Source organism: Passer domesticus, chromosome 3, assembly GCF_036417665.1.
Source record: "Passer domesticus isolate bPasDom1 chromosome 3, bPasDom1.hap1, whole genome shotgun sequence".
Classification (NCBI taxonomy): Eukaryota; Metazoa; Chordata; class Aves; order Passeriformes; family Passeridae; genus Passer; species Passer domesticus.
The window spans coordinates 103,879,973-103,896,175 of record NC_087476.1 but is presented as its reverse complement, the minus strand read 5'-3'; the positions used below and the strand labels follow the sequence as shown (position 1 = coordinate 103,896,175).

The following is a 16,203-nucleotide window of genomic DNA, read 5'->3' as shown; positions in this document are numbered from 1 at the left end:
TCTATTTAAAAGTGCTGCTTCTGATAAAAGAAAGAAAATACTGTGGAAATACCAGAATCAGAGCTCCTTAATCTTTGTCCTTCTGTAACCTAGAGGGCACAGTGTTCTTCCACAACATACCAAAGCCAACAAACTCCTCATACAAGGGCAGGACAATGCACAGAACCATCACCAAGATCACTGCTCAACAGAACAGGATTTACTCAAACAAGGACAGCTAAGCAAGTAAAGCAGTATTTCCATGAATAAAAAGTGTGTTTCTTTGGAAAGTTTTTTTTAAAATAATTACTCCAAATCTTTCTCCACTACATTTCCTTTCAAAAGCTCATTGGTTTATAGACTTAGAACTTCATTAAAATTTTTTTTCCTCAAAAATACTGAACTGTCAATAAAGGTACAAAAGAAAATACCAATTAGAAACCCTTCCCAGCAGCTTGGCTACCTAAAACTTAACAAGAAAAAGACCAAAGGAAAAAAAAAGAATTAAGGAAAGGAAGAATCATTGGAGCCATTTCAGTTTTTCATCCCCAATTTTGGGGGAACAGAAAAAGAAAGTCATGCAGAAATGGGGTAATAAGGTAGTTTTATTACTTATCAAGTTTGTACTATATTTTTCCTAAAGTAGCTAGAATAGAATAGCTGTAACTGACTGCATCCAAAAGATCCAAGAACAACAGGATGGTGACATTTTACTGATGACAAAAGAATCAATGAGTATCAGATTTGCACATTTCAGACACCTTGGGAGGGACTGCAATATTTCATGACTGCAATCAAAGACTATGACATTATAATCAAACCTATCTTAAAGTGTATTAAGTCACAAAAAATATGTTACTTGTTCTATATTTCATCTTTAACATAGACCATAAAGATTGTTTGGTGAACTGATATGAAACATATTCTACTTCCAGTTGAAATGTAGATATGATATCATCAGAGAAAAGTAAACTCAAGTTGTTTAGACACTAGCAAACAAGAATTCAACCACCTTTATTTTTTTCAGATGCTATGAAACAAGCAAGATTAGAGTAACATTTGAAGTATTGGGTTAGGAAAAAAAACAAATAAAGGGATGATATTTAGGTAGGCAGAGAAGACCAGGGCAAGACATTATGATAGCTACATAATTTTTAAGAATAATTCTTCCTCATGCAGTAGTAAAACAATAAAATATTTACTTTGAAAAAAGGGAGGATTGGATTTATGCCTTGTTTAGTTCATCTGCACCCTCCCTAGCAAAACAGTCACTAAATATAATGAATTATATACAGAATATAAGTCACTAAAGAAAGTGACTGCTAGTACTGGTAACACATGAACTGATCATCACAACATCACCAAAAAGGGGTTACTAAGCATCAGACAGAATAATGAAAATGTCTTATTTCCTTCAAATGATACCTCAGACAGCATTCTGTTGAATAGGGGGTTTAATTTCACCTTCTTGTTGCAATGAGAATTTTGTTGCTGAAGTAAATTATAATAGTTGTAACTGGTGAAGAACATGAGAGGGGGAAAGGAAGCCTGGGACATGTCAACTGGCTGTCAGAGAGACTGCTAAAAAAAATAAGTGAGCTGCTGATAGATAAAGGAGGAGGGGGAGAAGAAAGGGCTGCTGTGGGAAAAAATGTTATTAATTTTCATAAAAATTGTCTGCTTTACTTCTCAAACCCTTAGACAGGCAAAAAAATCTATTAATATTTAAACATGATTTCTATGGTTTTTTACCAGTGCAGTTACAGTGAGTCCACTAAAATCTATTGCTTGAGTAATTCTGTACTGATTATCCAAAGAGCACAGCATGCTAGAAAGGAAAGGCTATCCCAAATTTCTTACTCAGAAAGGCACACAATAAATCAGGAATCATCTCTTGCAAGATATAATTCAAGCAGAGCTGAGGATCCCACTGACTGAGGGAAGAATGCAGACCACAGAGGAGAACAAAGTTGAAAGGGATAAAAGTGTCAATTATGCTGAAATCTGATACTTTGTAAAATAAACCAACTTCAGACAGACTGTTACTTAATCCCAGTTTTGGAATGGAATGCAATCTTCACCCCTGCCCTGCAACACATGTACTACAGCACCCAGTCACTTTACCCTAAAACATTTACATGCAGCAAACATAACTGACAACAGCAGACCAGTCTCCTACCCACAAAACACTGCAAACCCAAGTACCAGATGCTTTGTGAACAAGCTTCCAAGAGATCCACTGGAGTCTTTGCACATGCAGCAGAAAGAGGCACTGCTACACTCAATCTGATTTCCCAGTACTGTGTGATGGGCCAGAAGGCATACATGCACTAAATTAGCAAGTGTTTAGATCCTGACATTCCTGTAAAATGATTCAGACGTTTGAATAAAGTCTTTAGAAGAAAAAAAAATAAATGAAAGGAAAAAAAAAGAATGGATTAGCTTTGAATTCATTTACTTTAAAAAAAGTCTCACTAGTAACTAGAAAGGCTTTACTGAGAGAAAGCCTTTGCAGTGTTAGAGAGAAAGCCTTTGCAGTGTTATAATCTTGTAACCAACAGAGGCTATTCAAAACGGGCAACACAGCTTAGAAAAGAAGTGAAAGAAACTTTTTATAAAGCCACAAAAGTTACAGCAGTAGAGACACATGGCATTCTTAATGAGCTTTTCAATACTCTTGCTGCTTATAAAACATAAAAAAACTGCAGCCATTTTCTCAGCAGAGAAAAATGCACTGCTTTTATTTAAGCTATATAAACAACTTCTCTTTAGAAACCAAATTGGCATGTTAGTTTTATAGAGTTTTGATAGGAAGGCTTAACATTAAAAATATTGTATGCCGTGATTTGATTGCTCCCTAGTTCCACACTAATATCGCCAATGCCATAGAAAAGATGAGAAAAACAAAGCATTTCCATTTCCACCTTCCACTCCCTCCTCCCAAAGCCCCCTTCAACAGTGAAAAGCAGGGAAAGTATTCATATATGCATATTCATACACACACACTCAATAAAATGTGCACTGTAATCCTTCACTGTGATTTTCAAAGGTACCATACAACATCAACTTCTATTACACTCAATAAATGCCCACCTCTGGAAAAAAAAATATCCAACCATTCTAAAATTCCTTAATAAAAACAGTCTCTTATAGAATCAGTAGCTCAACACTGAGGAAAAACATTCCCATCTGGTCTATCTTTGGAATACACAGTATTCCTTGGATTTTGCAGACTCCTTCCACATTCTCCAAGTCCTCCATCAGACCTTGGTATCTCAGTGTTATGGGAACAACTTCATCATGATACATTGTTTTTGTTAGAAGGTGGTAAATAACTTCAGTTTTGTAGTCCAAGCAAAAAACAAGTTATTAGCCTGGTTTTTTTTTCCCCTCTTAAGAAGCTATTCTCACCTGTTCAAAACGTCCAGAGAGAGAAAAACTGCCAGAGCTTCCTACTCCCTCTTTCACCACTTAATAAAAAGCCAACTGTTCAACTCTCCACAAATCCTGAGAAGCCTCAGAACTTTAAGAAACCAAAGCAACTAAATTTTCACGGTCCCATTTTTCTTCCTTCTCATCTTCCACGGATTTCAAAGGAAAAAAATATGGGTATAAGACGTGGGATGCACAAAGCAAGACTTCTCCTTCACAGTTGCTGGTTACTTTCTCTTCTCAGTCCCCTACAGGTTAATACTGCCACTCAATGTCCCTTGATCATAATATACTAATAAGGGAAAAGAGTAATATTCTCCCACACTGGGCTAAGTGCTCATCACATTTACCACAAAAACCATTTCTCCTGGACTGTTCAAGGGCTTCAACAGATGGAATGGGTACTTTTAAGGATAGCTGCAGCTCCTTAATCTTGGATATTTGTTGGACTGTCACATTAGACTATGAAACATTGAATTGTTTTCCCAGTATGTAAACTATAAGCTACAGTATAAGATTTCTATTAAGTTCCAAAAACTTGTATTGCAGAGTCTAATCTTATTAGCCTTTTTTTCCACAGAAAACATTTTTCTCTTTTGCAAGAGGAAAATGCAACACCATGCAGTATTTAATATTTTCTCTATTTCTCTGCAAGAACTGCATAATATTAAAGTTATAAAATATAAATAAAAGGAATATTTATCAGTTCTTAAATAGATGTTTCATGTGTTCCTGGAACTTTTTTACAATTCAGAAATAGTTTGCAGTCCCTGGTTCTAAAACTTATGTTCACATCACAAACATCTTTATAAAGCCTAAATGTAATTCTGATGGGTTTTTTTTTAATATCACACACACCTACATAGCACTGCTGTTCATTTCATCTCCTTTTTGGTATAGTCTGACCTGTATTACCTATTTGAAATAATGCAAACAACAAATATTTAATGGAAATTATTTTAAGGCTTACTTTTGCTCATTTCCAAAAAGGATTTTTTTTCCTAAAAAAAGTATTTTGGCCACTGATTTACAGCTCAGTGATGCACTTGTGCAATTCTAGGGAAAAACTGCTGACCAATATAAAATGCAGCAGAACTTCACTATTGTATTTTTACATTAAAAATAATACACTGAAATTAAAGAAGGTAATGAAGCCCATTTAAGCACTGGAAAACTAATTTGGGGACCTGGGAGTAAACTAAGCTACAAGATTTCAATGTAAAAGCAGCACTGATTTAGTTCTTCAGTTTCTTACATTGTCTACTTCCTATATCCTACACAGAAAGCTCCAGCTAAAGATTTCATTAAAAGGAAGAAAACAGTAATTCTAACACAGAAGCACTAAGTCTCACTACTGCTTTACTGTCCCACCATCCCTCTCCTAAAATGGCTTTTGAATGCAATATTCAGTTAGGTAATCAGAAAGTTCACCAGCTACAAAACTGTGTCTCTGATGTGGCTTGTGTGATATTTGATTGCTAAAATATATCTTAGCTTTCTTACAAGACCAAGTGCTTACCAAAATAGATTTATTTTTAAAAATTTATAGTTGTTACCCTAAACTATTAAGTGTGAAAAAAATAATATTCAATCCCCTTGAAAAAGAAATGTTTTATTTTGTGTTTAATCTTATGCTAAAATGTAGAATGCAAGCTGCATTACTTCTCATGTAAAGATACTGTATCAACAATTGAACTATAAGGAGAAAAAAAATCTAGTGCATCTAATTTCACTTCTGGATTAACATCTTGAAAGTTGAAGTACTAATACTGAAGGGTTGAGATTTGACTAGAACATCTCAAAATTTAAATCCAAATTCTTGTTACAAGAGCTGCTATCCCTATCAATGAGACTACATACACCCTTCACAAGTTGCTTCAAAAAATGAGCAACACTGAAAGCAATTCTTTGTTACAAAAGATAGTGCTTTTAGGACAATAGCAAATATTTCCAAGTGACTCCAGTAAATTAAAAGCAACAATCCTTTCTGTAGTTGACTGCAGTTGCCAAGCAGTGAATTAATAGTGTTATTTTTAGCATTACAAGTTATGTTGTTTAAAAGATATAGATACAGATATAGATATTAATATATAGGTATCTCTTCCAGATCCAGTAATTTTCAACTTTTACATATATAAAAGGGAGTTTAGAATGTCAGTTTTCCAAACTGCACGTAGTACAAGGCAGGATAACATCATCTACATGAGATCCATTTGATCATCCTTTCCCTCTTGTACTACCTAGATCTTAATTCTCTCTGCTTGAGAGAAATTGCGTGTCACATGCACTGATTTTACAGTGCCCAAAGCAAGAGGATCTCTTGATGACACACTGATCAGTTAAAAATGCCTTGTAATTTTTCAAGTTTCGTAAGATAACTTGAAATGCCTTGCTTTTCTGAGGGAACATGAATTTCAGCAGATATCAGATGAATGCATGACAACCATCTAACCAGCCTGCAGATTTAGGAATCCACGTGTAGGCTGAGAAGATGCCTGCTCACACACACACACAGAGCAGTTTGATGCTAAAGAAATTATTAGAGCAGCATTGATACAGTGCTCATTTGCTTGTTTTGGCAGTATCAAAGCTTAGTAAATACCTTAAATACAAGTGATAAGAGCTATGGTGCCATTTAATTTACTCAGCTAGCAGATACTGTAGGAACCAACGCTGTGTTAACACTCCCACCAAGGCTGTGTTAACATGGACACAGAACATCCCTACTGCCAGGGAACACAATGATGGATTTGCCTCAATGACTCAGATCTGAGACACAGAAAAGCTCAGAGATTTCATTATGAAATTCTACAGTGATTATTCACAATTACAGGCTCAGATGCAAGAGCCACAAAAGGTACATTTAATGAAAAGAACTCATATAAGCTAATATCTAATCTCTGCTTTTGGCTTCCAGGAAAGATCTGGGATGGTGTTACCACAGATCATACTTTTTCTTTTTGTGTCTTGGGACCATAGGTCAAGATCAAAGGAGAAAGTAATTCTATTACTCAATTGTGTCCCAACATCCAATAATGGAACATTAAGCAAAAGTTTAAAAGAACACTATTCTGATACCAAGAATTATTACTCCTCAGTAAATTACTATAGACTACCAGCTACTTCTTTATGTCACTGCTGTTGACTGAATTTTGCATTACTAGTAAGAACTACATTTCTATTCATCTACTGCCATAGATCTTTCTTTATGCTTCTCTGAGCACAAAGTGATAGAGAAGACCTACAGATCTCCCAGCTGTTTCTCAAACCTGTGGTTGCTGATCTTACAAATGTGAAGCAAGCCATAGCTGACTTTGCAGCTCTATAAAAAATATAAGTAAATAAATGAAAATATAAACTCCCCATAATCATTGCAATAAAATAATTAAAGATTAAGTTAATCAGCTGTCCTGTGATTTTTGAGGGATCAGCCACTAGATGGCAGAAAAATGCAGTTTGATTTTCCCATCGTGAAGAAGAATTCACCCAACAGATCTCTTACATCTCATCTAACAGGTTACCTGTCAAGCAATGCCAGATAAAGGATGACAGGAAGGCTGATTATCTCTTCCCAAGTGCACAGCCTACATTGATTTTTCTACTCTGCTATAAAACTTCAAAAATATTTAAATGTTGGAAAACTCAAATGTTAAAACAGTTTAAACCCCATACCTACTTTCATTATTCTGAAAGTAAACCACCACAGAAGTAGGGTCAATTTTGTTAAAGATAGTCTATTATCAAAATATCACTGCATTTAATATAAAAATCATAGTATAGATGGAGAAGTTATCTCAAGATTCAGGTATATAAAAGCTGGTATATATATTCCACCCCATAATGATGTAAAACTATAGTGGTAGTGAGGAGACTGAAGCAAGTGCTATACAAAAATAGTCCACAGAGTCTGGAAATAAAATACGAGAAGCAAGATTCCAAGCTTTCACAGAAACCCTACTTCAATAGTTTTATATACTGTCTTAACATTATGTTAACAACAAAAATGGCAGGGTTTGTCTTAATGAAATTACATGCATGTCTTGAAACTTCATACATTTGTATTAACATTACTTTTGGAGGGAAAATTGTATTGTAATAGTTTACCATTTTTGAAAAAAAGCTTACAATACTCAGTCCACCAGTTTGGTGTCACTCCTACAGGCTTCTTTTACATGTACGTTTCCTTACTTTATATATGTTTATTATTTCTGTAATCTTTTGTTCCCCTTTAATGGTCATCATTCTTTAATAGTCTTATTGGATACTTCAATTACTACAACAGGAGAGTGGACAGTCTCATTTTTTTCTACATTTCAACTTTTTCCTGCTGTCTATTCCTACCTTTCAGGGAAAAAAAACCCCGAAAACACCAAACTCAGAACAAAACTGTGGTTCAAAACAAAATACTTCAGAAATTATATCATGAAGAATAACAGCACTACAATCATTGTCCCAACAAAGAGAAAACCTACAAAACCCACTGATTTATAGCAATTCATTCAGGTCCTATATGCATCCCCTCTTACATATACTGTACTAGCAGAGGAACCTAAAAACCAGTACTTTTAAACCAACCTATTTTATATTTATCTAGCAAGATTAGGATTACCTTTTTTTACAGATAGAACCTCCTTTTACAAAAAACCCTCAGCCAAATATTAACACAGTTAATCTTAGATTATTGTCCTTGATCTTTTCACAACTGTCCATTATAAGATTCTAGCTCAAGTGAAATCCAAGGGGTTTTTTCTGAGATCCCATAATCTACTTTTTCAGAAGACACCACTACAGCAATACAGTCTCTTACTACAAGGCTTAGGTAGGAAAGCAAGTCCTCTTTCCTGCAGCCAAACTTCAGTCTAACATTGTGGAAAGTAAGCAAAAATGACAAGCACTTCTCCTTACCTCCTCCCATCTAAACTAATGTTGAAAACCCACAAAAGCAGAAAAGATCAAGGCAGGAGCAAATTGTGTCCTAAGTAAAAAAATGCTAAAAAATAATTACATAAAAAATTCTGAGAATTTTCAAAGCTTCACTGGAAGTTACAAATTTGTTCTGCATCAAATCAGCCACTGAACTGGGAAGAAATGTTCTGTCTAAGCAGAACATCTGATATAGACTGAATAAATCTGACAGAACAAAGCGAAAATTGCTTTAGAACTCTTCTTGAATGCTGTTTAAAGAAAAGCACCTTCAACACTAATGTCACAAATAGATATTGCTGTAAAATTATTAAGTCGCACATTATGCTATAATTCATATAGTGAATAAAACTTAAACACATGAAAATGCTTTGTATGTGTTTTTAGGTAAAATAATATCTTAGATGTCAAGTTTTTCTTGCATGATTATGGCTGAGAATAATGTTAAAATTCAGCATACTTTCATTTCTTGAAATAAGAAAAAAATTAATGAAACATCTGACTACTAACACAAATTTGGTTTACAAACAGTTTCCTGATTAGTGTGACTGACACATTATTGCCTGGTACTTAAATATTAAGTGAAAAAATGTTTATTAAGCGCCAGGTAAGCTACTTACTGAAGTAAAAGCAAGAAGTTCCTCTTCAGTTAATTTGTGTATGGGATTGTTCTTTTGAAAGTCTATACTGTAAAGAGAAAACAAAAATAAAGCAATGCTGATTTCATCTTTAGCATAACATTATTCAGAACACATTTTTCAAACTTTCAGAAATCTGAAGGACATTTTGGAAATGACAAATGGGAGTATGGTATGTGCAGAAAATTACCTAGACCTAGAAAACACAAATAAAGAAACATTTAAGGGACAAAGATATTTCCTAAGTACTTTCCCAACACCACCCTCAAGTGAAATGTCTTACTTGGTTTAAGCTTATGGCAATAACAATTTCGCTAATCCTAAAAAAAGTTTAAAATCTATTGGTCGCTTTTACAGAGATCTGTTTTGAGTTAAAATCCTATAACTAATTGAATGCAGATTCTACAAATCAAAGAAGTACTAATGCTAAAGCAGTGCTGAAGGGTAATCTCAGACAAACACCCACCTAGTCACTCAAAATACATGACCACAGGAGTCCATCTCTCACTAACCAGCATTACCATTACCCTGAAGTATTCACGGGGGGAAATCAGAAGAAAACACAGAGGTGAGAATTAAAATTATTTTACTGAGAGTTGGATATGCTTGAGAGATGAAAAGAAATCTGGCGTAGAACTCTGTGTGGGTGCGCTCATACAACAGCTCCCCAACATTTACAAACATACTACAAGAGATATCACCAAATTGCACAAAACCAACAAAAGCTATAATTCAAGCTCCCTGTTAAAACCAAAGATATCAAGTGAATATATATCCTAAACTGTACCACAGATGATGGATCACCACCAAACCCATATAATGGCTATATACATAAACCCAAACTTATCACACTAAATTCTGCAGCAGGTTTCATATTCTAGGCTAAAATTGCAAAGATACTTATTGTGATAACAGGTTACAGACTGAAATTATGTCCTCTACACTACTTAACTTACTTTGGAGATTACTTTGCTTGATTATTTAAGCATGATTCCTTCTACTTAAATGCACACAGATTACTCACAACAATTTCTAGAAGGTGGCAAGGAGAGCTCTTCCAGCTCTCCTTTCTGCACCCTCTCCAGACAGATCGTTACCTAGTGTGTTCCCCTGACTTCCCATGATGGAGGTTCCACATACACTTTATACCATTTATGCTGATGTTTCATAATACCATCAGCTTCAGCAAGCTATTTGACTGTGGCCAAAAGGACAAAAAGGAAAGTTTTTTAACTATTACTTCAATACATTTTCCCTCATCTCCCCACATTAAAATAAAAAGAACCTTATGCTGCTGGTACACTGTTTTGAAAGTTTTAGGTAACATTGCTAGGAAAGAAATTCTGATAAATATATATATCCATATATAGATATCTAGCTCACTGGTTTTTTCCTGCCTTGTGAAAATTTTCATGCAAACAGTAAAGTCATAAAGAATTTCACTGCTTCAGGTAAACATTTTTCCATATCTAATGTCAGCTGCTAGCAGACAGACTTCTAGTTGTCTGGATGTAGTCAACTCAAGACAACTGACTTCAGGTAAACAACAAGTTTCTCTATGCATGGGGGGAGGGAGACAACCAAAAAAAAAAAAAAAAGAGGCAAAAAAGGCAGCAAGAAAATATCAAGGGTTATACCAATTCAACAGCAGTTAGGCAACCAGAATGTTAAACGACATGACCATAGTTTTTGAAAAGCACAGGTAAACTAAGGGACAATTAAGTTTTGACAAAAGTGGAACTTATTTTTTATCATCCTAAAAATAAATTGATTCAAGCAAGAAGGATTAATCCTCTTCTTATTCTAGATCAATTTTTGTCACAGCTTTTTGAAGCTCATAGATGCAGCTCTTCCAGATCAAAACAGTGCTAAAATAGATCTCTGATTTCCATTTCTGCCGCATCCATTTACAAAGCTTGAAGACAAATAAGTGCAGAAATTTAAGGCTTGAAAGACAGGAGAACAACTAAATTGTTTTAATTATTTTCCATACTGAAAATAATCAAATAAAACTTAAAATTATTATTTGAATCTGAATCTAGAGTAGAACTGTACCTTAGTTTTAAGCATTTCTAATGACTGTGGTAGCTCTTGTCTCACTACTTTATGAAAATTTAATTTCTATGACCTGTATTTGTTCTGGTTTCAAGGACAGATAAGCCAGTCCATCCCAGAGAATTTCAGGAGCTGAAATCTGAGTGGAATTTAGAATCTGCTGTGTAAGATGTATGATGAAGGATCTTTTCATAACAATATGAAGAGAAGTCACTAATCATCACATCATTCAATTTTGTACGCTATTTTCTCGCCGCTCTTGAATCTTGTCTTAAGGAGTTTATTTAAATAAAAGAGGGAAAGAAAAAAATTAGAAACTGACATTCTTTAGACAGATTAAAGAGAACCTTAGAGTAAGATATACTGTGCAGCAGAAAAAAGTATTTTCTAGTAAAACAGCAAAGCTAATTGTCAGTAGCTTAAAACCAATTCTTAAATCTGATTAGTCAGGTCTACCTTGACAGCCTAATGGATAAAGTATCCAGCTTAACTAATGATTTACAAACTTTGGGACTTAATGACCCATATTTGAAACAGTGGAATTAATAGCAATCAAAGCATCACTTTCTGGATTATGACTACATACTTGTTTCAAAAACTGATTTTGAAAGATGAAAAACATTAAAGAACATTGCTAAAGCTATTACAAATTAAACAGCTTACAGGATTTCTAAAGCTAACTTATTAATTATTAAATGAAGCATTTACCCTCCAGAACTGCAGTCCTCATGCATTAAAGCACAGAATTTGCTATAGAAGAAGGCTTGAGAAGAATGATTTGCTTAAAAGTCAATGCTAAATGCTTTTACATGTCTATGCTTCCTCACAAACTGACATACCAATAGCTGGTATGAACACCAAGGATACAGCCAGCAATTCAATCCTAACCTCTACTCTGTTACAAGAAGAATTCTCAAAGCTGGCATCCTACTACAACACCCCTTCTGCAACATGGCTGGATCTCAATTCTTGTGTCCATCTCTGAGACAGCTTCAATCGCTTAATGTTATCCCACCCACTAAATGGCATTTACCATTCCTATAGGGAAGCAGCACTGAATTTGGTTTTTGGTTGTTTTTAGTTTTGTCTTGCCAAACTCATATATACACACAACTGGCAGTCAACATGGTTCCGAGCCACTGCTCAGAACATGACAGTGAGGGTTTCAAACTCATACACTGTGATCAAGAAACCTACTGTGCAACCAGCCAATGTAAAACTCAAATTGTACCCTTTAAAAAAAAGAAAATAAAAATAAAAAGAGCAGTAGGCAAATTAAAACTTCCTTCAGAAGGGAGGAAACAGGAAGGATTATATAACCTGAACATAAGACAATACTGCATTACAAAATGAAGTCCTCATGAAAGTGGCTCTCAGGAAGCGAAAGGCTTTGCCTTCACTTGAATCAGAGTGTGGAAAACTAGAAGTGAGTGAACTAAGAATTTGTGTCAACCCACTCCTCACTACATGATCCTCAAACTGGACCAAAGAGATTCCACCATTTTGCAACTCATAGATGGGAAAAGTGCTTTGACAGTCAGTGACGGTGAACACTGCACCAAAGTCACTAATTGGCTATATTGTACTCCTACATGCCATAACTTTGGATCCTCAGACCTCAAACCTGCCTTTTGTTCTCCTTTGCTACTTACATGTTACATATAATTTCTATAAGTTAGGGGAAAAAAAACAAGGTACAAAATCACAAGGACTTTATATTATAGCTTTTAACTAGCAATGGACACTGAATTTATACAAGTATTCCCATTTTAGTGAATAGCAGGGCAATGTTTTGCTTCATGGTTGATCCTCACAGGAAGCTCCCAAGTGCAGAATCAGAAACAGGTTTTCAAAAGCCACCAAAGTGCTATCGCTGTAGGGTAGCTAACGCCAGCTGATATTTGAAATGTAATTAACCTGAAGCACAAAGAATATAAAGCTTTTTAAAGATAAAACAACAATATAACTATTAATGAAATATTGCTGAAATTCTGAACTAGACACTAAAGCTCACTGTGAGAGAGCTGAAAATGTTATCCATCTATAATGCAAATCTTTTAGCCAGACTATATAATAAGGAAGGAAAAAAGTCCCATCAACTCACCATTTCATTATTTCATTGTAACAATGATTCATGCAGTTGTTTGTTTGGGTTTTTTTTAAAGTAACCATAAACAAACTTACCATATTCCAAGGATTACAGCAAGCTCTTCTGCACACAAATCAGGTACCTGGTACTGATCAGCATCTGCTAATTTTATCTCATTAAGTACTGTGTCATCATTTAGATCATAATTCTGTTGGAAGAAAAAAAGAATATTTTTAAATAGATAGAATTATGCCTTCAAAATATGAAAAAATATAGACTTGTTTGAAAAAGGATAATACTACCATTAAAGAATGTAATGTAAAGCACAATGGAAAGTAATTTACCATTATGATAGAATAACTAAGTAATGAAGCCAGTACAAGGAATTATCACCCAAAGCATTTCTCCTACAAATATACTGTTTCTTATGCATGAGGAACAGCATTCAGAGCAACTCTAAGGTTAGCTAATATCAATTTTCTATTTAAATAAGCCTCAAGGCATCTTCCCTTTTCAACCTGTTGCTTATTGAATTATCAACAATTTAATCCTCTGTTATATATGTACAGACAACTGGAACAGATTGATGTTATGGTCATTAATGTGGGTTTTCAGGCTAGCCACCTTGGACATACAGGAATTTAAGGATTTCTGTTTAAGTATCAGTGAAACCCAACTACATAAGTCATGACTTCTGTCAGTAAAGGTAAATTTAAAAAACACATAAACTGAAAAGACCTCACTAAGCCAGCATGTTCTGAAAACATTTGCTCCTGGACAACTACCTGTGACTTTCCATAAAATTTCCTCTGGAACACACTTTTACTTAAAGAGTCTTTGGCTTACAAAAAAACCCATGTAGTTCACTGTCTATTATTTATTTAACTTAAAAGAAGAAAATAGTATAATCTATGTCTCAAAAGCATAAATCACTATGTTTATAGAATCTGTGTTTGAAAACAACAAAAGATTTCCTTGGCTGCAAGCAAAGAGGAAGCAGCTGTAATACTACTTCCTCCTTTGCAAAACAAACCCAAACCAAAACAACTGGTCCTGAAACCAATTATCATACTGCTGGTTTTTAGTTACTCATAGTAGTTTTTACAAACTATTAAAAACAGATAATGGATTTATATTAACAGTTTTTCAAATTTCCTATTAATTTCCCTTCAGTGTCCCAGTAGTAGCTGTTTCTCATTCATATCTTCCGTTGGCAAGGTCAAAACGAAGGTCCACAGAAGAACAAAGAGCAAACAGGAATGCTTTGAAGCGGGTTATATGTATTTATCAGCAGTATTTTATCACTACACAAGTGAAAGAAAATTGTGATTTGACAGAGAATATGAAGAAAATAAGTTTTTATTTAAACAGGATAAGGAAGATATTCACAGTTTTAAAATCAAATTTATTACCATCATTTTCTTCTCTTACTACATTAGACTATTGAAGGATTATTTACCACTTCCAGTGGAAAATTATTTTAGAACTAGTATAATGATACTTCATCAGGTGTAACATAAATTACAATTTCCTCCTTCAGGCCTAAATAATTTTCAAAATCTAACTTGTATAAATTGTACTAATTACTTTAGCTTCACTACGAATACTGATCAATTGAACTCAACTGAACTGTATAGCAGAGCTTTAAAGTGTGACTTCCATTCCTAGATATAAAAAGAACTTCCTCAAAACATACAAACAGCTGTGAATTGTTTAAAACTGATCAAATTATTTTCACATACCACTTCATATCAAGACTCCTTATGCATCATATCAAGCCTGCGGCTTTCCTTTCACGGCAACTGACCTGGGAGCAAATACTTCCGAAATTTGTGAGTAACTGGGAAAAAACACTTAATATCCCAGTTAGGAACTCTGAGAACAATGCAACCTATCATTTAGTTCTAGGTAAGTTGTAATTGAAGTCTATAACTAAGTGTGACATTGACCAGGCAGCCTCCCCTGAGCTCTCACTATCCTATAAGGGGTTGCCATATGTAGTTCTACCATAAGCCTAAGTTGTCAACCTTGTTTCATCAAAACAAATGCAACACCAAGGATGTGGTACTGGGCAAACAAGAAAAATCTAGATTAGTCTCCTAAGATATTTATGCATTCAATTTAGAAATAGAGAAGTATTGACAATTTTTTTGCTTAAGATCCCTGCTTGACCTGGAAGTCTACCAAGACACAATATTTTTTAATAAAGGCTTTCCTACTTGAAGTATAAACTTGGGACCATAATGGCTCAATTCATCTCTGGCTTCTTTAAAAAGTTCAAATAAATTTAAATCTCCTTATGAGGGAAGAATGCCATCCTAAATCAATAAAGTGGTTCTCAAGCAATTTATAATTGAAGTCATCACGCACACCCTTAAGATCAGTAGGATCTACTCACATAAATCATGCCACAGGAATAAGCAGAGCAATTTCCTATCTTTGCACTGTAACTAAATACGTCTGTCAGTCCACAGGAATCTCTGAAATCCTGTGATGCCTTGCAGGCTACTTTGAAAATCTGCCTCTCACCTGTTTTCCTGGCTCCATCATTCTTAGTCACCAAAAATTAATGCATGAGCTGTAGAAGATCATATTTGCAAACATGCTCTTAGTTGAATAGCCACATCTGTCTTGCAGACATTCATATGTTGTTTTGCCCCATGACCTTTAATACCAGGGAAACTACTGCCCCACAGTTTTTCCACAAGCTTTCAAAAACCCCAGCTAAGTTTCTGAAGGCACAACACACATTTCTCTAGCAGACACCCAACAAAAGCCTCAGAACATTTTCATTTTAAGAAATTAAAACAATTCTTCTCAGACACATACTATTGTCAAGCTTTCTAGAGGTGTTGGAGCTGGACTTAGTTCACTGTGAGGAAGGAAGAATCCATCTGTTCTTTGGACATCCAAAATAAGCTGTGCAACGTATTTTTCCTGAAATCGTGTCCTCTTCCCCAAAGCACCTGCAGAAAATATTTTTATATTAAGGAACACTAAAAACCAGTTATCTAATAGTATGCTAGAGAGTTACTACCAAAAAAACCCCAGAAAAAAATAGAGAAATATATTGAGAATTAACCTATA

At 34.7% G+C, this 16,203-nt stretch overlaps 1 protein-coding gene across 1 annotated transcript in view; it reads right to left on the bottom strand.

Moving 5' to 3' along the window:
• Window positions 1-16,203, bottom strand: part of TTC27 (tetratricopeptide repeat domain 27) — a 112,841-nt gene that overhangs the window by 71,033 nt on the left and 25,605 nt on the right. The window contains exons 7-9 of the mRNA XM_064414811.1: window positions 15,946-16,082; window positions 13,212-13,324; window positions 8,955-9,021 (exon numbers count right to left, since the gene is read on the bottom strand). Coding sequence (XP_064270881.1) covers window positions 8,955-9,021; window positions 13,212-13,324; window positions 15,946-16,082 — 317 coding nt within the window. The remainder of the gene's footprint in view (window positions 1-8,954; window positions 9,022-13,211; window positions 13,325-15,945; window positions 16,083-16,203) is intronic.